General features: G+C 40.2%; 2 protein-coding genes across 2 annotated transcripts in view; one reads left to right on the top strand and one right to left on the bottom strand.

Moving 5' to 3' along the window:
* The window catches only part of b9d1 (B9 protein domain 1), a 91,476-nt gene extending 80,949 nt beyond the window's left edge, over positions 1-10,527 (top strand). Inside the window, exons 7-8 of the mRNA XM_080206887.1 lie at positions 2,149-2,221; positions 5,111-10,527. Of these exons, the coding sequence (XP_080063013.1) occupies positions 2,149-2,183 (35 nt within the window). The 3' untranslated portion in view covers positions 2,184-2,221; positions 5,111-10,527. The remainder of the gene's footprint in view (positions 1-2,148; positions 2,222-5,110) is intronic.
* epn2 (epsin 2) overlaps positions 1-16,603 on the bottom strand; it is a 56,754-nt gene extending 40,151 nt beyond the window's left edge. Inside the window, exons 1-2 of the mRNA XM_080206885.1 lie at positions 16,510-16,603; positions 806-1,588 (exon numbers count right to left, since the gene is read on the bottom strand). Coding sequence (XP_080063011.1) covers positions 806-1,403 — 598 coding nt within the window. The 5' untranslated portion in view covers positions 1,404-1,588; positions 16,510-16,603. The remainder of the gene's footprint in view (positions 1-805; positions 1,589-16,509) is intronic.
* Between the last annotated feature and the right edge of the window lie 8,705 nt (positions 16,604-25,308).

Here is a 25,308-nt window from a genome sequence, read left to right as displayed (position 1 = left end):
ACTGGGCTTGTACTCGTTAGAGTTTAGAAGAATGAGGGGAGATCTCATTGAGACGTATAAGATGATGAATGGGATGGATAGGATAGAGGTGGAGAGACTCTTCCCGCTCAAAAAAGACAGTAGGACTAGGGGGCACAGCCTCAAGATAAAGGGGAGGCGGTTTAGAACGGAGTTGAGGAGGAACTTCTTCACTCAAAGGGTGGTGAATCTCTGGAATTCTCTGCCCGTTGAAGTGGTGGAGGCTGCCTCGCTAAATATTTTTAAGAAGCGGGTTGATGGGTTCTTGATAAGAGAGGGGATTAAGGGTTATGGGGAGAGGGCGGGAAAGTGGAACTGAGCCACAACAGATCAGCCATGATCTTATTGAAAGGCGGGGCAGGCTCGAAGGGCTAGATGGCCTACTCCTGCTCCTATTTCTTATGTTCTTATGTTCTTAAACTAGAATGCCCACACATCCATCTGTAAGGAATTCACTATCTCAGTGGTTTCCATATTTTCCTGGCGCCAGTTTTCTTTGTTGACAGATTTAAAATTGTTCTCTCACCCTTGTAGCTCCTCGTACTTTTATCCCCATTACACTGCATCTGCTCTCTCACTCAGCTTGTTCAATTCACATTGCAGCATCTCTGTATCCTCCTCACAGCTCAATAAATTTAATTTTAAATTTCTATAAAAATATTAGCCCTAAAGTAGTGTGTCATAAGTATTCTATACAAGTCTCTAGGATAACAAAATATACTCAAACTCCAAGATGTAATGATCAAGTAACAGCAAAAAAAAAATACGAGGAATTAAGTTTACTTACAACCATGATATGAAGCAGGTGATCCTCCTGATTTTCCATACTCGTGTTCTGAATAGCTCGTTGACAGATTAGGTTGGCTAGATCCACGACCAAAAGTAATTTGATTATTGCTTCCTACTCCTGTGGCTACTTGAGCCATACGCTCTTTTGTCTTAAGCGCCTGGGCTCTCTCTGACTTGAGCCGTTCATCGTCTTTCAACAAAGTGACAAGCTGCTTTGACTTCTCTCGTACGTTTATGCCTTGATCTTTGCCATCCCGGTCAATATACTGGAAATCTTTCAGAGTTTGAATAGCAAAGATGTTTTCCTTGCATTGTTGTGCAACTCTTTCAGATCCAGTTTTTATCATATAGTCTAACAGCGTAAGAGCCTTGTAAACGTGTCGCCAATTCTTGCCATGATCATTGAGACGTTTCCATATCATACTCATTATTTCTGAGAAGGCTACTACATTATAGGTTAGGTCTGCAATTTCAGTCATTAAGGAACTAGAAGGTCCCCAAGGGTCATTGGAAGTTGCCTCACGTACTTTAATTTCAGCTTCAGAATAGTTGTTTACAATGTTTTTCATTTGCCGTCGAATAGCTGATGTAGTCATGATGAAAGCTGTCAAAAATTAATCCAGGCTTCTTTCAATAACTCAAATGGTATTAAATAATTTTTAAAACCAATAGTTGTTATTGGGAATACCACTCAAAATCTTTGTATATTTCAACATGTGTTGTGGGTCTTCTGCTGAAATCATTTCTTTCCTTCAAAAATAATTTTCATTGGGCAAAGTACCTGTGAAAGAAAAAGAACATTTATTAAGGCTACAGTATTTAAAACTTAACTTCAAAAAATCTACATTTATCAAATCTTAGATAAAGTTCAACAGACTTTCTACATATAATTTAACCACACTAATAGCAAATAATTTTGTAAAAATATGGGTGGTGATCTTGTTGAGGATTTTTGCTGGCCAGATTATAGCATGATATTAGCTCGAGTTCATGATCACCTCTATCAATATTACTGGAAACTCAAATTCATTCAATAGCAATTAAAACTGAAGCACTGATTTTGAAACTTACTCTTTGACGAAGGAAACAGCTGTCAGCAAATGTTCAGAAAATTATTGCCAAAACATGCCCTGTTTCTTTTACTAAAAGGCATGAATGGGGATCATCAGATTTTCTGTAAATAGATTCAAAAGCAAGGTACTGGCAATTGCTCCTGGAAAGAAAATTCAAATCTGAATATCACCGAAAAGAGGGACAAGTTGCTGAAGCTTTCCTTCTTGCATTTGTCAGGACAACACAAAAAAGCCAAATTTCAAATAATCACAACAATTTGTATTACAGATGCAGACTGGTTGGCAAGTCAACAGATTAGCTGAAGCACTGCCATGGAGGAACAGGGAACAACAGGCTCCAGGTAATTCAAAAAGGCACAAGGATTGAACATATTCTTATTATTTGCAGAGAACGAATCCCTGTGTATGAATGTATGATGCTTCTAACAAAAGTACATGAGTCACATTATTAGCTTGACTGATTATCTTCAATTGGTTGTTAGTATAGCTATTAGCACACTCAGAACTCTTCAACAAGTATTTTGATTCCTGGCTTGGGTCACTGTCTGTGTGGAGTTTGCACATTTATCTGCGTGCATTTCCTCTGGGTCCTCCCACTGTCCAAAGGTGTGCGAGTCAGGTTGATTGGCCATGCTAAATTGACCCTAGGGTCGGGGGATTAGCAGGGTAAATGTGTGGGGTTACGGCCATGTGGCCAGAGTGGGACTGTGGTCAATACAAACTTGATGGGCCAAACAGCCTCCTCCTGTGCTGTAGGGATTCTAAAATTATAAGAATATGTTTTTGGATGGACATAAGCACCTTGTTAGTGGAAACTACCATTCACACAGCCACTGCATAGCAATAGCATAAAATAGCTTGATTAAACTGTTGTTCAAATGAGATATTTTGCCTTTTCATGGAACTGTAGCCTGACATTTGTAGTCACGCATTTTCAAGGTATATAAATGCAACACAAGTGTGAACAACAATCTATTTAGCATTTAAACTTCCCAAGGTACTGCATTATGAAATAAAATATAACACTGCCACATAAGGAGCTAAGTCAAAAGATATGTTTTGAGAAGTGTCTTAAATCAAGAGAGAGATAGAATGGTGGAGAGGTGTGAGTAGGGAATTTAAGAGCTTGGGACCAAGGCAATTTAAAGGCACAACCACAAATAGATGTTACAATTAAAATCAGGACACTCAGAGGTCAGAATTAGATATGCATATATATCTTGGAAGATTCAGGCGTTGGATTAGAGATAGAGAGGAATCACGCCATGGACGGATTTGAAAACAAGGATGAGGATTTTAAAATTAAGACTGTGCTTGGCTGGAAGTCAATATCGATCAGCGAGCACAGAGATGAAAAGCGAACAGGTTTTGGTGCAAGTTAGGACATGGGCAGCAGATGACCTCAAATTTATAGAGGGTAGAATGTGAGAGACCAGCCAGTAGTGCAGTGGAATCGTTGAGTCAAAAAGGACATGAATGAGAGTTTCCGCAGCAGATGAGCTAAGATGGGGCAAAATTTGGTAACATTGCAAAGGTGGGAAAAAAGCAGTCTTAGTGATGGTGCAAAGATGCAGTCAGAAGTTTATCTTAGGATCAAGTATAGAATCAAAGATAGCATGCCTTGTCTCAGCAAACAAAAGGTTTCAGATTTCCCTGGACTTGCCCCGTGAAACAGTATGGCACCAGGCTTTTCATTTAGTCTAGGGAATTACCATGCCAATCAGTCTGCTCAAGTGAGGAATTTAAGTAATGCAGTATCAGTCAGGCAATACAGGCTACATGCACTAGATAGTCACATCCTTTCTATGACGAAGGCCATTCTGTATCAACACTGCTGTTCTGAAGTTTCAAGTGCAAGTTCAAAAATAAAACTAGCATAAAACACAACCTCTATCCAATGGCTTCAATTTGCATTATGATATAGTGCAGTGAATTTTAAGAGATTTTGCAGTTGAACGCATACAAATATGTACTACACATTTTTGTTTTAACACAAGCATTAATCCTTCTGGAATAAAAATATTAACATCTGGTTTAAAAATAAATGCACTGAAAATTCAATAAATACACACTAAAGTGTAAAATATATACCTGAACTGCACTAATATCAACATTATTCAGATCTCACATACATGAAACAATTAAAACTGTGATCTCCAAATAGTCGATCGCTGTTAGCAGGTGGATCCCAAAGTCACACAGATGAATCAGCTCATTACCTGCTGAACTGCGCCAAATATCCAAGAGACTCAGACAACAGGATTCTTGCTGGCACCAAAATTTGGAACAAGCTGGATAAAGGCAAAATGACGAGCGAGGAGTCAGGGAGATCGAAGGGCAAAAATTTATCATTTCAACTAAGAATAAAAAAGTGAAGTTCTTATCACAAATGTCAATTTTTAAAAACTTATTTTACGGGACTGAGTGTTGTTGCCTGGGCCTGCATTTATTACCCAATTCTAACTGCCCTCCATTTCAGACAGCATTTGAATGGCAATCAATTGCTGTAGATCTAGGTTTAGGAGTAGGCCAGACCAGGTAAGGGCAGTAGATTTCTTTTCCTAAAGCACAAGTGAACAGAATGGATTTTTTAGAACAATCGATAATGGTTTCACGGTCATCAGTAAACTGGTTCCAGATTTTTATTGAATTCAATTCAAATTTAACCATCTGCCATGTTGGGATTTAAACCCAGGTCCCCAGATGTCGCCATGGGTCTCTAGATTATTAGTCTAATGACAATATCACCACACCACTGCCTCCCCACAAATTGTTTCATTTGGTCACCAGACTGTAGCTTTCAGTAAAAGAGGCAATTTGGAATGGCATCATAAGACAATGCATGCAAAATTCCAAGAAATTTTCACTGTACACAGTGCAATTCAGAAGATGAAAACTGGGAAGTTAAAAGGAATTTTGAAAGCTCAATAGTCACTCTTCTTACAATCTGTGGCTAAAGGCAAGGCCAGCAAATAGGTGTCTTTCTGCATTAGCCATCTGCTGGTGAAACACAAGAAACAATTCACTGATGGCAAAGTTATTAAGGAGGCTATGATGATTACTGCCGACACACTGTTCAAAGACTTCAAGAACAAAGATGAAACTATAACAGTCATCAAGAGCATGCTGCTTGACGCTTTAACAGTAACCAGAAAAGGTGGAATTGTTGTCTGAGGATGTCTCAGCAAATACATCAAGACTAATCAGGCTGTGAATATTTCTCACTGCAGTTTGATGAGTCAATAGACATGATGGATATGGGTCAACATTCAAAGACTCAACAATGGAGGATTTTCTCACTCTTCTGCCACTCAAAAGGGAGGGCAAGGGATAATGATGTTCACAACAAATTCAAAAGGTATGTGACTGACAAGAACATTCCAATTAAGAAACTGGTTTCAATCACAACTGATGGTACACCTCCAACACTGTGTCAATACAGCTTTTGTAGAAATGATTCTGAAATCTTCTGCTTTGTCAATTACCACAGTGTTATCCACCAAGAAGTGCTAGTGAACAATGTAATAACATTCTATCAAGATTGTCAACTTAATTCATGCCACTGCCAGAGTTCTGCAATATCACTTGTTCAAATCATTAATCAATGAGTTTGATGCCACCTGTAGTGAGCTAATCCTTCATGTAGACGTGAGATGGTTAAATGGAGGAAAATTGCTCCAAAAATTTTTAGATCTGCTCCCCAGAACTGCCACCTTGCTTAAATCAAGAAATAAGGTGTACAGCGACCTGACGGTCCAATCAAAATAATTCTGTGCTCACTTGAACAAATTGGAAAAGGAAGTAGACAAAATGGAAAAAAAATCATTAGGTTTGTCAGAAATCCTTTTCTTCAAGTGAACACTGCAGAACTGACGCAAAATTTCAGCAGGTGTTTGAACAAAACTGGACTTGACAAGGAAATCAACACTATGCAAAATACCATCGAGCTGAAAGCTAGGTCAAGGGAAAAATAATTTTAAGTACTTGTAAACAGAGAGAAGTATCCTCTTCTGACATCCTGGGCACTCAAGGTGAAGGCATACTTTGGTTCCACATATTCTGAGATGGCTTTTCCCGATAAGAAAATCATCAAGTCCAAAAAGTGCACTCATCTCACAGATGACCATTTGGTGGACTGAATGAGATTGGCCATCTCATTTTACGGCCCAAACTTCAAAGCACTCTCAAATAGTGTGCAAGCATAGATATCATACTAAGAATAGCTGAGTTTTATTCATATCTTACATTTTTGGGGGTTTTAGTAAAGAACAAAAAAAATTACAGTGCAGGAACAGGCCCTTCGGCCCTCCAAGCTTGCACTGAGCATGCTACCCAACTTAACTAAGACTCCCAACCTTCCAAGGACCATATTCCTCTATTCCCAACCTATTCATGTCTTTGTCATGACGCCCCTTAAAAGTCATTATTGTATCTGCTTCCACCAGCTTTCATGGCAATAAGTTCCAGGCACCCACCACCCTCTGTGTAAAAAAAAGTCTCAAAAATCTCCTTTAAATCTTGCCCCTCGCACCTTAAACCTACGTCCCCTAGTAATTGGCTCTTCCATCCTGGGAGAAAGCTTTGACTATCCACTCTGTCCATGCCTCTCATAATCTTGTAGACTTCTATCAGGTCACCCCTCAACCTCCATTGTTCCAGTGAGAACAAACCAAGTTTCTCCAACTCTCCTCATAGCTGATGCCCTCTATACCAGACAACATCCTGGTAAATCTTTTCTGTACCCTCTCCAAAGCCTCCACATCCTTCTGGTAGTGTGGCGACCAGAATTGAATACTATATTCCAAGTACTACCTAATTAAGGTTCTATAAAGCTGCAACATTACTTGCCAATTTTTAAACTCAATGCCTCAGCCGATGAAGGCAAGCATGCTGCATACCTTCTTGACTACCTTCTCCACCTGCATTGCCATTTTCAGTGACCTGTGTACCTGTACACCCAGGTCCCTTTGCCTATCAATACTCATAAGGGGTCTGCCATTTACTGTATGTTTCTTATTTATATTAGACCTTCCAAAATGCATTACCTCACATTTGTTCAGATTAAAGTCCATCTGCCATTCTTCTGCTCAAGTTTTCAACTGATCAAAGATCAAAGGCCAAGAATGTGTAGGTTAGGTTGATTGGCCATGCTAAAATTGCCCCTTAGTATCCTGAGATGTGTAGATTAGAGGGATTAGCGGGTAAATATATAGGGATATTGGGGTAGGGCCTGGGTGGGATTGTGGTGGGTGCAGACTCAATGGACCAGATGGCTTCTTTCTGCACTGTACGATTTCGATGATTGTGATCAAATCCTGCTGTATCCTCTGATGGCCCTCATCGCTATCTGCGAATCCATCAACCTTTGTATTGTCCGCAAACTTACCAATCAATCCAGTTACATTTCCCTCCAAGTCATTTATATATATATTACAAACTTTTAAAAGTAGATCTTGTGCGGCGTTCAGTTTTTAAAAGTGATCTTGGACTTAAAAACTTTGGAGACACTGAATTAAAGTATATATAGTCAGCATAATTAAGTTCTGTGCACACCATAGTAGACAATGTAGGATCACATCAATTTCATCCATGTCTCTAACTCTTCTGATGTGATGGGATTTGGTTAGAGTCTACGGTTCTTCTGCAGTAAAATTCTAAACTAAGTTGTGTCACCAGATATTCATATGAACCTCATTAGTAAGTAAAAGGCAAGAGGAAACTAAGCTCAAAGAAATATAACCTTCCAGCCACTTTTTTAGTTTAGCATATTTCTTAATATCATAAGTAGGCTTACATTAACACAACAATGTGTCAATGTAACCACCTGTTCAGGTACACAGAGGGAGAATTTAGCATGACCAATCCACCTAACCGGCACATCTTTCAGACTATGTGAGGAAACACATGCAGACACGGGGAGAATGGGTAAACTCCACAGATAGTGACCCAAGCCAGGAATCAGACTGCTGCGAGGCAACAGTGCTAACCACTGTGTTACCAAAGTACAACTAAGATATTCTGATTCAGGCAATAAATTGCTGCTAAATTAGTCTTTACCAAACCATTTCCCTCATCCTATTTCTAATGAAACAGAGTTTGGAAAATAATTTGAACAACTATTTACACTAATTATTAAACACCTTTGCTTCCATGGTGTCAACATTTTTGGGAAAAAAACATGTACCAGAGCTCACTGATGAAGATGACTCCAAAAGGGCCAACATAAAAAGCACACTTAAAAGACTAGATTGTTATTTTCTTGATTAAGAATTTGGTCCAAGATCTTAGGAAGGTCCAGTATTATTTCATATTTATCTCAGCATGCAATTAGAGTAGAAACAAGGATCTGTACATCATTTACTATAGTTGGATGTCTTTAATAACCATTGTGGAAAAAAAAAGTTTTGTAACCTCCTTAGAAAAAAGTAAAAATATAGACCATTGGTGCCTGATACACAATATTCAGATATGACAACAGGAATCAGTGAATCATATCCCCAGAACACATTACCATTTAAGGTCACATTAAAAATGTACCTTTTACTAAAAGAAAAAAATCAATGCTGCGATGAGCATTTTAAAGAGTTGTAAAAATCACTTTCTATCTACAAAACCTTATTCCCTGTTGTCATGTTCTTGTCATAAATTTGTATCAATTTAGTGAAACCACTGAAGCCATTACAATTAAACTCTCTTCCTAATGCTGGTGCACTGCCTCAATTTTTCATTTGCAGCTTCATGCTGTAGTACAGCTCCTTGTACTTACGTACTCCAAACAATTGTATTATTTTGATTCCCAAATAACGTTTTCAATTTAGTTATAACTTTTATTTAAATAAAATCAAAGTGATACATAAAACTAAAGGACAACATTTAAGACGTAGAGTAAATGACGTCTGCAAACACTACTTTTGCTTCATCTGAAGATTATAATTGGTACCAATGCCCAATTGTATGCAAGCTATGATTGATTAAAAGTTACCAATTTGATGTCCAACTGGTGTTTGTATTTTTTCCAGTACTTCTAAAAGAAATACTACCATATTGCATGTTATTCTCACTTGCTCCAGAGGTGTTGCTGTAACCTCAGCCTGCTAGAACAGCCATAAACATCTTGCCAGACTGACTGACCAAGGCCATAGATGTATATTAAGAAAATTCAACAGCCTCCTTAGGTTGACATTAGAGCTTTAATATTGCATAATCATGGTATTTTATACCAAGTGTAATACAATGTTAATACTTAAAAGCATTCAAAAACACAATGTATACAATAAATGTGGTTTTCAAAATAAAAGTATTTAAGTAAATTCAAAGACATAATTTGTACAACTAGCTGAATTCACCCATTATACACTACTGCTCCAATTACAGTGAAGTTCAGTTACACAATGCATGAAGAACTGAAAGCATTCCTAGTGTCCTCTGTTTTTGTATTTTGGTATTGTTGTCAGGAAATCAGACATGGAGCCCAATTTTACCATTTTCATTCTAAGTGCTGAATCTCGGCGCAATTCAGATCTGAGTTGGAAATCTGCTTTCAGACACCCCTCTTAGCTTGAAAAAAAAAATCGCAAGTCTGAATCATGCTGGGGGGGGGGGGGAAGCACACCCAAAACGATCGCTGGTCTGAACTGTGCACGTGCAGTTAGAAAAAAAAATTTGAAAAGACATCCCTGTGTCAGATTGCTCCCAGGTCACAGAAAGCGGAGAAAGTGGCCTGGGAGCAAAAAGTGGGAACGATGGCATCCACAGACATCACTGTCCCCCTTACCCACACCACTCCACTGCTACCCAGACCAATCGTGACCCCCTGCCCCCTTCCCCCCGACCAACTGCCCACAGAGTGGCTGCAGACCCCCCTGCCCTCCCCCCACTCTCAACCCACCCCACCAGTGAGCGATTGGGCCTCTCCCCCAGCTACAGATACATCTTATCCGCCACCCCCACAAAAAAGAGAACGATCTGGCCTCCCAGAAGTACATCTGACTCACCCCGTCCTCCCTCCCCACTCTCTCACCACAGAATGATCAAGACCGCCTCTCTCATCGTCCTCCCCTAGATAATTACTCGTTTCCTTTGTAATCATCTGAAATTTGGTTCTGATGTTTTCCTTGGAAACTAACAATTGTTAGTTTCCAATGTATATTTTAAGTTGTATATGTATGTTAGGAAAGGTAAAAATTGTTTCAGTTTCATTTAGTTTGTTTATGCACCTAAGTTTGTTTGTTTATGCCTGACAGTCTATATAGATCTGTTCCTAGTGTGCACATGCACCTGTATCAGAAAAAGGGAGGGATTTCAAGCTGTCGGAGAAGAGCAAGTTAACTGTGTGATCAGTTATGGGACTCAGTAAAGAGATCAGTTGAGCAAAGTTTTTCCTGAAGCCTTGAGTCTACGGAACTCATTTGTTTGCTCTGTAGTTGAAGAAAGTGAGTTAGAGTGCATTTTTTGGATGTCTTAGGGAGAGATACAAGTGAGAAGCATCAAATAAATGCTCAGAAATTCACGAGATGAAGGCTGTCTATATCTGGGCTTGTCCAATGGTTTGTGCCTATAAAGTTATTACTGGGGTAAAGGAATAGTAGAAATTTGAATGATCTTCTTGTGCTTGTATTGGGATCTTTGCAACATTTTGCCTGGTGTAGTGTTCTCTTCTTGTTTTAATAAATATTTTACTCCTTGTATTAAAAGTTGTGAATTTGTTTGGCAAATTTCCTCCACGGCTACAAAAACCACCTATCAAGCCAGGTTTCATTCCAGGATCTAACTTGTCTAGTACTAACAGCAACTGGGATTGTAACACAATGAATAACAAAACACAGTGGCAGAACAACAGGAGATGACATTTAATCTAGACTAATGTAACTTGCTATGTATAGGACAAAAGAAAGACAACGTTTATATTTCATGAATAGTGTTCAAATAACCAAAACTAAATTTGAAAAAGATGTCTGAATAGACTCAGTGCCAAATATGTCTGACCAATGCAGAGTTAACATGTTGAAGAACACAGCCAAACAGCATAATACAAGGTGGGGGATTTTCACCTAAGGCAGGTGTGATGGAACTATTTCAAAGTGTTAGGGTAAACGTTAAAGCAAAATATATCTTTCAATTAAACTGTGGAAACAGAACATGGTAACATAGGTTTAAAACAAAGGGCAATTCTAGGAGTGATACTGCTAACTTCTTCACAGAGCGATCAATGTATGGAATAAACGTACAGACATGATTACAATGTGAGGTGGGGGGGAAGAAACATTTGGATTTCTAATGGATAAATTAATTTACGTGAGTCCTCCAGATCTCACATCTAATTATCGTGATCTCTGGATGGTTCTTGGAAAGTGAGACTTGTTATTAATTCAGTCACAACATGCTCTTCTCCTTCGCCCATTTCCCAAAATATTGGAATGCCAAAAATCTGGAATTACTTGCTAAATTTTATATAGAAACACACACAAAATCGAATAAACATGATACGAAAGTCACAAGTACAGTAAATCACTGTCCATTCATTATTAGACCTGTTAAACCAATAAAAATGGTTTCCTTAAGAAAAATATTCTCATAATTGGATAGTAACATTTACTATATTAAGGAAAGGTAGGACTAAATTTCATTACTATTGCAAATAATAATGGATCCTAGAGTTCCTAACCCAGAGACCACAATTAGTAAGGATAAGTAACAACACCTCTTCCACAATCATCCTCAACACGAGGATGTCCTCAGCCCCTTGCCATACTCCTTATACACATGACTGTGTGGCCAAATTCCCGTCCAACTCTATTTTCAAGTTTGCTGATGACACCACCATAGTGGATCGGATCTCTCACAATGATAAGACCGAGTACAGGAAAGAGATAGAGAATAAAAGCAAGTTACTGTAGATGCTGGAATCGGAAACCAAAAGAGAAAATGCTGGAAAATCTCAGCAGGTCGAGCAGCATCTGTAAGGAGAGAAAACAGCTGACGTTGAGTCCAAATGACCCTTTATCAAAGTTGCTTTGTCAACTTTGACAAACGTTCAGCTGGACTTGAAATGTCAGCTCTTTTCTCTCCTTACAGATGCTGCTAGACCTGAGATTTTCCAGCATTTTGCCATTTGGAAAGAGATAGAGAATCTGGTGAATTGGTACAATGATAATAATGTCTCTCTCAAAGTCAACATAACAAAGGAGATAGTCATCGACTTCAGGAAGCATTGTGGAGGACATGCCCCAACTACATCAACGGGGGGAAATGTAAATGGTTGAGAGCTTCAAGTTTCTAGGTGTTCAAATCACTAACAACCGGTCCTGGTCCCTCCAAGCCAAAGCTACAATTAAGAAAGCCCACCGCCTCTACTTTCTCAAGAGGGTAAGGAAATTTGTCATGTCTGCTACGACTCTCAGCAACTTTTATAAATGCACCATAGAAATTATTCTTTCTGATTGTACCATAGTTTGGTATATGGCTCTTGCTCTGTCCAAGACAGCAAGAAATGACAGAGGGTCGTGAAATGAAGCCCAGTCCATCATATAAACCAGCCTTCCATCCACATTTCCCACTGCCTCGGAAAAGCAATCAGCCTAATCAAAGACCTCATGCATCCCGGACATATTCTCTTCCACCTTCTTCTGCCAGGAATAAGATTCAAAAGTCTGAAATTATGTACCAACCAAATCAAGATGAGTTTTTTCCCTGCTGCCATCGGACTTTTGAACACACCTACCTCGTATTAAGTTGATCTTTCTCAACACCCTAGCTTTGACTGTAACACTACATTCTGCACCTTCTCCTTTTCTTCTCTATGCATGGTATGTTTTGTCTGTATAGTGCGCAAGAAACAATACTTTTTATTGCATACTGATACATGTGACAATAATAAATCAAAGTATATCAGCTTGACTTGGCTGCTAAGACTCATACCTATTGATTGAAATTACTGAATCACAAAAGTACAATGCAATTCTGAGGGAATTTTACATTATGAAGGTACCATGCAATAGATGTTAAACAAAGAATGCCTGCCTGTATTGGTGTCAAATTTTATTTAACAATTGTTCCTGTGAAGTGCCTTGCAACATTTTACTTTAGAGGTATTATTTAAATGCACATTTCTCTTGTTGTTGATCATCCAGTAATTCACATTGAAAATCCTATGAAACTTTCTTAAACATTGATCAATATTTTGTTCCAAATAGTACCAAGAACAGATCATTCACCTCAAATGCTGCTTGTAAGATCTTAATAATTGCAAAAGCATACGTTAATAATCTTTAAATTATTCGTTGTATGTTAAGCCCTTGAGATTTGTCATGAAGTATTGCAAAACTATACACCGCATGCATGCTTAATTATTGTAACAAATATCACAGTCACAAATTCTTGACAATCCAGCTTAAATATTTCACAAAAGTTCACAGAATCCCTACAGGTGTAGAAGAAAGTTATCTGACCCATCGAGTCGACACCAACTCTTCTCCAACAGTGCATCCTACCCAGGCCCTAGCCCCATAATCCCATGTATTTACCCCACTAACCCACCTAACCTACACATCTTTGTGGCACTAAGGAGCAATTTAGCATGGCCAATCAACCTAACTTGGACACCTTTGGACTGTGGGAGGAAACCCATGCAGACATGGGGATTTCTTTTCAGATACCAACCAATTTTACAAAATCAAATTAACTAAGGGATAAAAAGGGGGATCCGAACGAACGAATAATTAGAGATTTAAAACATCAAATCAAAGTATGGTTATCGGGGGGCTATAATACATCCCAGCCCCTGCGATGTCCAGCAAGCACAGAAGATATCAACTGTTCCTGTGGACACCTGGCCGTGAATATAGTCGCAGTAGAGGGGCAAACAGTCAGGATGGATTACCTGCTACCTCGACCTGTCAAAAATGTGTAAACTCCACACAGCTAGACAGTTGCCCAATGCCAGAATCAAACATGGGTCCCTAATGCTGTGAGGCAACAGTGCTAACCTCTGTACTACTGTACCGCCCCCTACAAGTTACTGTTTTCTTTGTATTGTCTAGAGGCAGTCACGCCATTCCCACCTCATCCATATATTACAAGACAATTGCAGTATCAAAGTAGGGCAGTTAATGTGTCAGTACCAGTGGCAACAGAATGCGATTTTGTGCAACAAGTTTATATAGACAATTTCTATCATAAATGTAGATAAAGGAATTCATGATGTAAAATGTTGACAAGTGTACGATAAGAGGTTAATACATTATATTTTAATGTAATACACATGAATATATATCCCCAAAGTGACAGGCTGTAGAAGAAAGCCCAGTAATGGAAGGATGCTACTGCAACTGATTCAGGTGACCACAGGAGAGGAAGGTTGTATTATTAAGTACCAGTGTACGGTTGTTACATTACCTTCTACTGGTTAGTTTTCAGCATTATCACCATGGGTCAGGAAAATATGCTTTTGGGAGTGCCAGCTTAATAGCATTCTAGACCTGGAGACAGAAGCTTGAGTGTCATCCAAAACTTGGGTACATAATCTAGATCAACACTTTGGTAAAGCACTCTGCATTGTCAGAGGCGTGTCCCTTACTTAGAAGATGTTAAAGCTGCAATTAAAAGACAGCACATACAGCCGACACTGGAGGGCCAAGAGACCTGAATGAATATTTTCGAACATGCAACAGCTCATCTAAAATAAATACAACATGTAATACAATCTTTGTGTTAAATCACAATTGCTTAGTAACTTTTGTCATAAAAGTCAATCCAACTGCTTGGTGACATTTAACTTCGAGCTAAAGGATAATCCTTATTAGTGGTTACCATCCACCAGCCAAATGCTGTACCCGATAAAGCTCATGTAAGAGCATGTAAAAGATCACACAAAATGCTGCATTGCTGATACTGAGTTCCAAAGTAATGGATTTTACTTAAACATAGATCTTAACTCCACTTAGTATATAAGTCTTTTATACTTACCAAAAATTAGTAGAGTAGATCATATTCACCAAGTTCAAAAATGCATTACATCAAGTGAAATCAAATGCTTTGAACGACAACCATCAGACTTAAAAAAACTACTAAGAAATGTAACAGAGTTGAAAGCTTTTAATATTCTTAATCTGCAGGTATTAGCAGCACTGCCTTTTCCACTAAATAAAACCAGTGTAAGCAAAACACTCAAAATAATTATATAATTTATGCCGTCATGTATCTGGACCAATTCCATTTACGAACATAGAAATACACACCTTAGTTATTGTTTGAGGTGTGTCAGAATGAGAACGTGACTGAACAGACAAGAATTTACTCAATAGAAAGATGCAAATATTTCTGTCCAAACCTACATATAAATTCTTAGAATCTGAGTTGTCTTGTAAGTCACAAATTTCCTAACTCACCACAACCTACAAGTAGCTGCGCAATTTAAAATATGAATCATCATTCTTGAGTAACTTAAAGTTGAGCCTTATGAACAAAAGTGACAGCAAAATATATTCCGATTAATACGATGTTAACTTTTTTTTTCCAGTTTACAACAATGACAAGATTTCAAAAGTACTTGATTGACTATGAAATGTTTTAGGATACCCTGCAGTGAAAATGTTGAACAAATGCATGTCTTTGAAAATGCACTGTAAACACATTTTACTCTTTAATCCACCTTCATTATAATCCTCATCTTAACTTTCCTGAAAAATATTTTTGCCTGAATTCAAATTCTGTAAACTATTCTTCCTTTGTTTAAAATGAAACAAATATCAAGATCACTGGTTTACAGTAAGTCCTTTTTTAAAAATAGAAAATTCCAAGATTCGGGGGAACAAATTCTCATATTCCATCCATTTTGGGATGAAGGCCACAAATCAATGATGATCAACCAAAGATCAGCTGGAGAAAGAAATGCCTGGTTACATTTAGCAAAACAAAACGGGAGGGGAGATTGACAGACACTGCTGAAAGTTGATCAACATCCAGACTTATATTTTTAAAATTTTATGCCTGGTACATGACTACATTGCAAGAAAAAAGGAACTTATTTACACGAATTGATGTAAGCTTCTGTATTTTTTTTAAACAGTGGCTTGTTTTCTTTTTCAATAATAAACCTGTGAAGGTAACTAAAGCAGGTTGATGGCTTTTACAGCTCATAGTAGACTGGAGCGATGACTTGCGACGGCAAGCCTGTTATTGAAATCATCTTAAAACACTCCTCAGTCACATTGACAGATACTGACTTGGGGCGGGGGGTGGTGGTATGCCGCACAGTTAGTAAGCAACACAAACCTAGTAGCAACATCGCCCGATCCCTTTAAACCACCCTCGGCCAGCCTGCAACCGGTGCAAATTTTATTTTCTCTCTCTTGGGAGAGGGGCGCCAGCAAATGATAGATAAGAAGGACAAATTTGAAGCCGGGGCGGGCCTGACTGCTGGTCGAAGCCTGCGCTCGCCCCTGGGTGGATGAAGAAGACATGGAGGAGGTTTTGTTTTAGAGGGGAGAAAGAGAAGGATCCGGCTTTCCTTGTCACCCCCCCCTCTCTCCCCGCTTTTCTCCTCAAACGTTCTACAATGTCTTTCTCCCCTTCCTTTTCTTTTCCTTTCCTTTCCCCTCCCTCTCTCTAGCCACTGTTCAATCGCTCTTACCTCCATGGCAGCTCCGCAGCCGCACCCGGGCGCCGGCGCCTAGAAGCTTCTGGGCGTTTCCCCCGCTAACGGCCGAGCGTTCTCTCGCTCGAGCTGCTACTGCAGTCCGCCCCTCCACAACATGGCGGTGGCGGCACTACACACACATAGGCAAGAGGTGTGGCTTCAACCCCACAACACAGACGGACAGCGAGAGAGAGAGAGAGAGAAGACAGCACAAAAAAAGAAGAGCAACCACCTCGAGTAAATAAACCTCCACCTTCCGTCAAAAAAGACCTGCATTTCTATAGTGCCTTTTCTCCCCAGACTCCCTGTTCACACAGCAAAAAGACCTGCACTTCTACAGTGCCTTTCCACGCACCTAGACTCCCTGTTCGCATAGCAAAAAGATCTGAATTTCTACAGTGACTTTCCAGGCTCCCTCTTCACATAGCAAACAAAACCCTGCATTTCTATAGTGCCTTTCCACTCACCCAGACTCCTTAACAACAAAAAACTGCATTTCTATAGTGCTTTTTCTCCCCAGTCTCCCTGTTCCTGCAGCAAAAAGACCTGCATTTCTATAGTGCCTTTCTACTTACCTAGACTCCCTGTTCGCACAGCAAAAAGATCGGAATTGCTATAGTGCCTTTCCAGGCTCCCTCTTCACATAGCAAAAAAACTTGCATTTCTATAGTGCCTTTTCTCCCCAGACTCCCTCTTCACATAGCAAAAAAACTTGCATTTCTATAGTGCCTTTTCTCCCCAGACTCCCTCTTCACACAGCAAAAAGACCTGCATTTCTATAGTGCCTTTCCAGCCCAGACTCCCTGTTCACACAGCAAAAATATCAGAATTGGTATAGTGCCTTTCCAGGCTCCTCTTCACGTAGCAAAAAGACCTGCATTTCTATAGTGCCTTTTCTCCCCAGACTCCCTGTTCACACAGCAAAAAGACCTGCGTTTCTATAGTACCTTTCCAGCCCAGACTCCCTGTTCACACTGCAAAAAAGACCTGCATTTCCATAGTGCCTTTTCTCCCCAGACTCCTTGTTCACACAGCAAGAAGTTCTGCATTTCTATAGCACCTTTCCAGGCTCCCTCTTCGCACAGCAAAAAAAAACTGCATTTCTACAATGCCTTTCCACTCACCCAGACCCGACGTTCACACAGCAGCAAGACCTGCATTTCTATTGTGACTTTAAGAATATAAGAACATAAGAAATAGGAGCAGGAGTAGGCCATCTAGCCCCTCGAGCCTGCCCCGCCATTCAATAAGATCATGGCTGATCTGTCGTGGCTCAGTTCCACTTTCCCGCCCTCTCCCCATAACCCTTAATCCCCTTGCCTATCAAAAACCTATCAACCCGCGTCTTAAAAATATTTAGCGAGGCAGCCTCCACCACTTCAACGGGCAGAGAATTCCAGAGATTCACCACCCTTTGAGTGAAGAAGTTCCTCCTCAACTCCGTTCTAAACCACCCTCCCTTTATCTTGAGGCTGTGCCCTCTAGTCCTACTGTCCTTTCTGAGCAGGAAGAGCCTCTCCACCTCTATCCTATCCATCCCATTCAACATCTTATACGTCTCAATGAGATCTCCCCTCATTCTTCTAAACTCTAACGAGTACAAGCCTAGTTTATTCAGCCTCTCCTCATAGTTCAACCCCCTCAACTCCGGAATCAGCCTAGTAAACCTCCTCTGCACTCCCTCCAAGGCCAAAATATCCTTGCGTAAGTGCGGCAACCAAAACTGCACACAGTACTCCAGCTGCAGCCTCACCAGTGCCCTATACAGCTGCAGCAAGACCTCCCTACTTTTATATTCAATCCCCCTCGCTATGAAGGCCAGCATCCCATTAGCCTTCCTGACCACCTGCTGCACCTGCAGGCTGGGTTTTTGTGACTCATGCACAAGGACCCCGAGGTCCCTCTGCACCGTCGCATGCTGCAGTTTTTCGTCACGTAAGTAATAGTCCTTCCTACCAAAGTGGACAACCTCACATTTGCCAACATTAAATTCCATTTGCCATTTCCTGGCCCATTCGCCCAGCCTATCTAGATCCTTCTGCAGACTCTCCACGTCCTCCGCACAATTTGCCGTTCCACCAATCTTGGTGTCATCAGCAAATTTCGACACCACTTTCCACTCACCCAGACTCCCTCTTCACACAGCAAGAAGTTCTGCATTTCTGTAGTTCCTTTTCACTCACTCAGACTCCCTCTTCACACAGCAAAAAGACCGACATTTCTATAGTGCCCATCCACCCACCCAGATTCCCACTTCACATGGCAAAAAGACTTGCAGTTCTATAGTGCCTTTCTGCTCACCCAGCCTCCCTTTTCACAAAGCAAAAAAACAAGCATTACATGAGAAAATAAAATTAGTTGTAAAGCAAATAGGACTGCTGAAGATAATATGTTGCAAGCAGAAGTTGTTATACAGCAAATGTTTTTGGAAAATTAAGTCTATGTGGTAAGACATTCATGAATATTGGTCAGTATATAAAGAGCATCTGCCATTACGTACAATGAAGATATAATGCACTAGCTTCATTCCAGAATCTGGTGTTTTAATACCAATAGCCAACCATCAAAACCGCCTGCTCCCCCCACCCCCCAGCCCCCACAAAAAGGTGTAAAATCTATTTTTTTCAGCATGAATCGTAATAATAAAGCAGTGCTGTTAAGTGAAAGGAAAGGAAAGAGATTTTGGTGGTGAGGCAATGTATGAAAAATGCTAAATATGGCAGGATTCAGTAAAGATAGGAAATGAGAAGTCTTAAAGGAGCAATTGGAAAAGCATTAATAAACAGTTGAAAACACGTCTTTAAATAGCGATAGAATTAAGCTCAAGATAGCCCAAGTAAAAATTAAATAAATGCGAAATACTTAGTTTGAAGAATTGTGCATTAAAAAAATGCATTTCCTAATTTGCCGTATCAGTAAAAAGAGCAATAGATATTAAACCATTGCTAATAATGTTCAGCCAATTCATTGTATATTAAAAATGCTGTGAGTCACAACATTTCTCCTCAAACTTCTTATGTTAGGCTTCGTCAAAGGGGTAAGCATTTACCCTTATTAGCTGTTACATCTAAAGATGACATTATGATTGGTATTTACAGTGTGAAATACCTGTTATGTATTATTAGGGCAAAGAGCTCCATTAGCAGGTGTTTTAAGAATCTAATTCAAATACCCAGGCAATGGTTTTGAGATTATGACAAAGTATTGTATAGTCTCTGAATTTATATGCCATTCTTATCCATCCTCCCTTTCCCTCCCTCTCTCTCTTATCACAATTTACCCCATCATTTCTACTTTATTGGTATACAATGGTTATTAGTCCTTGGAACATTGTTATCCGTTTTAACTTCAAATACATACTCAAAACATCCTCCTGCCTACATCCCATTATTTTGAAAGCAAGACTCATTGCACATTTAGGCATGTTCACCCCAGGATTTTGACACTGGGATTCTTTTTGATCTTAGTCTTCACTCTGATCAGTGCTTTGCGATACCTGCTGTAGGTTGTTCAAATCTTCAAAGCATATAGTGTTCAAATCTCCAAAGCATATGTGGGAATCGCTGCTGCCTGCTCAGCTACGACCATAGTGACAGGTTTGATATCCTGGTCCTCAAGCACTCTTTCCTTTAGTTGACCAAAGCTGGCACATGGGAGGTGATGATGAATTTCACTATGTCTGCGTTCATCGAGAGGAGGCTCCTGAAATGTGGACCCACATTTTCCAAGTTCTTGCTATTGATTTCAATGCAAAGAGATGTCACCTTGTGGAACTGATTGAGAGACAGCCTTAGATTTCTGGGTGTTTAGTATAAGGGCTATTTTGTCATATGCTGCAGACAAGGTTGGCCTGGAACTCCATTTCTGAGTGAGCACATACACAAGCATCATCTCTTTACTGGAGCTCAACAACTGAAGTAGGAATGGTTTTGATTTTAGATTGAAGGTGGCATAGGTTGAACAATTTCCTGTCTATTTTGTAAATTATCTCCACAGCTGTGGATAACTTGCTGGAGGTGAGATGCATTATTGCAGCAAGGCATAGAGAGGAGGGTTGGTGCAATGACATAGACTGGTTTGACTCTAGTGGGGTGCCCCAGGGGTCGGTGCTGGGGCCTCAGCTATTTACCATTTATATAGATGATCTGGAGGAGGGAACCGAGTGCAGGGTGTCGAAATTTGCTGATGACACCAAGATTGGGGGAAAGGCAAATTGTGCGGAGGGTGTGGAGAGTCTGCAGAAGGATCTAGATAGGCTGGGCGAATGGGCCAGGAAATGGCAAATGGAATTTAATGTTGGCAAGTGTGAGGTGGTCCACTTTGGTAGGAAGAATGGTAGGAAGGACTATTACTTACGTGGCGAAAAACTGCAGCAGGCGACGGTGCAGAGGGACCTCGGGGTCCTTGTGCATGAGTCGCAAAAACCCAGCTTGCAGGTGCAGCAGGTGGTCAGGAAGGCGAATGGGATGCTGGCCTTCATAGCGAGGGGGATTGAATATAAAAGTAGGGAGGTCTTGCTGCAGCTGTATAGGGCATTGGTGAGACCGCAGCTGGAGTACTGTGTGCAGTTTTGGGCGCCGCACCTGCGCAAGGATATTTTGGCCCTGGAGGGAGTGCAGAGGAGGTTTACTAGGCTGATACCGGAGTTGGGGGGATTGAGCTATGAGGAGAGGCTGAATAAACTAGGCTTGTACTCGTTAGAGTTTAGAAGAATGAGGGGAGATCTCATTGAGACGTATAAGATGATGAATGGGATGGATAGGATAGAGGTGGAGAGACTCTTCCCGCTCAAAAAAGACAGTAGGACTAGGGGGCACAGCCTCAAGATAAAGGGGAGGCGGTTTAGAACGGAGTTGAGGAGGAACTTCTTCACTCAAAGGGTGGTGAATCTCTGGAATTCTCTGCCCGTTGAAGTGGTGGAGGCTGCCTCGCTAAATATTTTTAAGAAGCGGGTTGATGGGTTCTTGATAAGAGAGGGGATTAAGGGTTATGGGGAGAGGGCGGGAAAGTGGAACTGAGCCACAACAGATCAGCCATGATCTTATTGAATGGCGGGGCAGGCTCGAAGGGCTAGATGGCCTACTCCTGCTCCTATTTCTTATGTTCTTATGTTCTTATGACTCCACCTTCAGTGAAGTCAAATAGGGTTTGTAATAGTTCCGTTGGTGAGGATCACGCTTGCCTTTCATCATGAAATAGGGAGAGAATGGTGACAAATTTTTGACGGCAGCTGAACTTGAGGAACATACTCCTACAGCCTTCACAGTTGACAGAGTCAAAAGCTTTCAGTGAGGCCAAACACAGTCATGTATAGTGGTTGGTGTTACCTTGCATTTTTCTTTGATCTGCTGCACAATGCAAAGCACAGGAGAAGCACCATCAGCTATGTCTTCGATAGATCATCCAAATACAGTAGCAAGAAAGGCACTCCAACAACAGTTTCTTCTCCTGAGCCAACATGCCAGTGTTGAGGCACTAATCACCCAAAAAAACTGGGCTGGATATGTGATTTGTACACCTGATACCAGATTCCCAAAGCAACTGCTCTGCTTGGAATGTGGTAGTAGCAGGAAACACTTGAAAGGACAATGCAAACGCTTTAGGGATGTTCTCAAAGCTTCCCTGAAGAGAAGGAACATCCCTGCCTACTCATTGGAAGTCCCTAGCCTGTGACGAACAAAATGGAGAAGGTTTATTCAGATAGGCAGCAAACACTTTGGATGGGATTTTACAGACTCACTCGTCCTGAAACCATAAAACGCTGCCTGAAATCAACGGACCTTCTCCTTATCTGCCTCTCGCCTGCTCTGATTCCCATGGCAGTGGGGCGGGTAAAATTCTGACCATCCTGGGAGAGAATTCAGGAGCATGGAGAGGCAAAGTCAGGCCACCATAGGGAGTGCACAAATCTCCAAACAATTCATCTACCCAACCCTTCAAGCACCATTTACCCTGCATGCGGGCAGAATCTGCAGATTGTGCTTTGAACTTATCAACCATCTCAGGATCCTTTGAACTAGAGTCAAAACAAATCATCCTTGCTCCTGAGGAACTGCCTAAGAGAAGACTTTGTCCAACCATTCTTTTTGACTTTTCTATATACTTTTATCTTGCATATTGCATTTGGAATTAAGAGAAAATATTTTCCTTCATTTTTGATAAGATTTATCAAGGAGAATTTTGGCAAGGAAGCTCAAGAGGGCCTTCTTAAAACTTGGTTGTTGAATGCTACTCTTCACTTCAGAATTATCACCAGTTAGAACCATAGAAAAGTTATGGCAAAGAAAGACCTGTTTGTGCCAGCCAAAAAAAGGAGAAGGAAAAAACAAACTGCTCGTTTCAATCCTGCTTTCCACCACCTGGTCTGTAACCTTGCAGGTTATAGCACTTTTAAAAAATCAACAGTCTAACTACATCAATCACGAGTGTTTTACAATAACTGTGTCTGCACCACGTGACATTTAGCGATTGAATATGACAGACCAAATCAACCTATTCCCAATCTTGTACTTCCATTGGCCAACAATATTAGTAACTGGCTTCCAGCCAACCATGTGTAGGACTATGTTACAGTGCTTCAGCTATGCAGCATTTCAGCGTTGGTGCTACTAACAAGCCAACTGTTTTTCAACTTTATCTCGGCGATGTTTCTGCCACATCCCAAGTGATGATTTGGCACATCCCAGTTGTACATTTCTGTGTCATTTATATTCTACAGCTGCTAAATTCAGTGAAGTTTTGTATAATGTACGGCTGATAAACAATAGAATGGCAGGAATTGAATTTCACAAAAAACACATTTGCACAAAATTAGTGGATAGTATCTGAGCACAAGAAGCCGTTTGTTGTTTGACCTAAGCTTCATAATACCGACATGCGCAATATAAAATGTCTTTCAAAGTCCTTTAAGCAATAAACATCCACTATTTTTAAATAATTTTGGCTGAAATTAAGCTTTAGAAAAAATGACTATATTTCAAGGAGGTTGTGGTTTTTTGATATTTTTAACTTGTTAGTCTATAATATCAAAGAAGATGCTCACCGAATTAATTGTTTAATGCAAATTCTTGGGGGAATTTCAGTATTTTCAGAACGTGTAAAAGCTTAACTGAACTAATTGCATCAGTATTACAGTTACAAGAGAAAGAAAAAAGCTAGGTACCCTGTGATAAGTGGCTGACCTCAGTACCTCAGCACCATCTGCAAAAATTAAATCGTTTTACAATGAATCATAGAATGGTTACAGCAGAAGAGAAGGCCATTCAGTCCAACATGTCCATGCCAATCGTCTGCATGAGCAACTTACAATCTAAGATGTTAATGGTAAGCATGTAAATGGCCAGTCTATACTATCAACGATGTAAGATCACATGGCTACAGAGTACGCTGAGGGAGAGTTCTATGTAGAGCCTCGTACTTGTACTTAGTAGAACATTTGATAAAAGGTAAAGTTTATCAATAGCCTTGTATGAACAGTATCTATAAATTCTAACCATGGACAACCCTGTCAAAGACTCACAATGAAGATAACAGATGATGACAATGGAAACCATGACAGAAAAAAACACCAAATAAAAAGCCCGATGACTGCAAGACGCATCAAAAGAAATGGCTGCAGGACAAGGACAACATGGAGAAAATTGCCAGCAGAACCAGAAGAAAGGCTGCAGTGAAGACAAGTCACAAAGAATATCCTTTCTTTACAAGAATGCTTTGACCATGTTGAAGGCCTGGACTGAGCTGAGACGTGGCAGGACTGGTGCTGTAGGTTTATCAAATGTAGAATAGTTAGGGACTAGCAGAGAAGATGAATAAGGAATTGGTCAGTACTATGTAGTCAGTACTTCTTCATGCCATCAGTAGTTGTGCAGATGATGTAATAGTCAGACAGGGCATAAACAAAGAGGCACTCAAAATCCTTCACTGAATGATTTTTATTGATTATCTGAGAATTGTGAATGTAGAACCCAGAAAGACAAATTAATTTGGGACTGTATTGTTGTAAGTGTCTTAGAGGAGATTACATCAGGTTTTCTACAGTCAAAGGAAAATCCAACCCTATCAAAGGCTGTTCAGGATGACAAAGAAATCTTGTGGAAAAAGATGTCTGACGCAGAAGTAGCACTACACCTAATGCAAAACAGGGAAAGAAGAGAAGAGGGTGTGACAGCTGCCATTATTCCATATTCTCCCTATAGTGGGAAAGGTCAGCATAGGTATGGGGAATGATGTAGCAGAAATGTGGACTGCCATTCCTGTAGGGGGAAATTATATTTAAAATCAGTATGCTACAGCAAAAACCTCCCAACACAAAAATTAAAGACAAAGCAATTTAGATCATATAGCATTCAAAAAGTTGAAGTTGAAAAAGATAACAAAGCACCATTCTTGGGAGAAATTATAGGATCAAATAACAGCTATTGGACGCAGACATTATGGTCAATAAAACACTGGAGCAGGGGTTTAAATTCTTTCAGACACAGAACGGTGAGTAAAGCAAAACTTTCTCAAGCCATCAAGAGTTTCACTTTTTTTGCAGACCACTTACTCCCTTTGAAGAAACCACAGGCATAGAGTCTTTGTAAACATTGGCATGAGGAACACCAGCGATATTTGAGATGCAAGTGGGAAGGGAAAGGTAAAAGTACTCAGCTGACTGGAGGCTGAGCAGGAATTCAGCAAACTGTCAATCAAAGCCTATTTCAAAGCAATGCACTATGAAGTTGAAATGTTTTCAATAGAATGGGGAGGGTTTCAAAGATTTCAGCTTTCTAGGAAGGCTCAGAGACTTCA

This window comes from Carcharhinus amblyrhynchos, chromosome 18 (assembly GCF_965287045.1).
Source record: "Carcharhinus amblyrhynchos chromosome 18, sCarAmb.v2.hapA, whole genome shotgun sequence".
Lineage (NCBI taxonomy): Eukaryota > Metazoa > Chordata > Chondrichthyes > Carcharhiniformes > Carcharhinidae > Carcharhinus > Carcharhinus amblyrhynchos.
The sequence above is the reverse complement of the archived record's forward strand: the minus strand, read 5'-3'. Positions and strand labels throughout refer to the sequence as shown.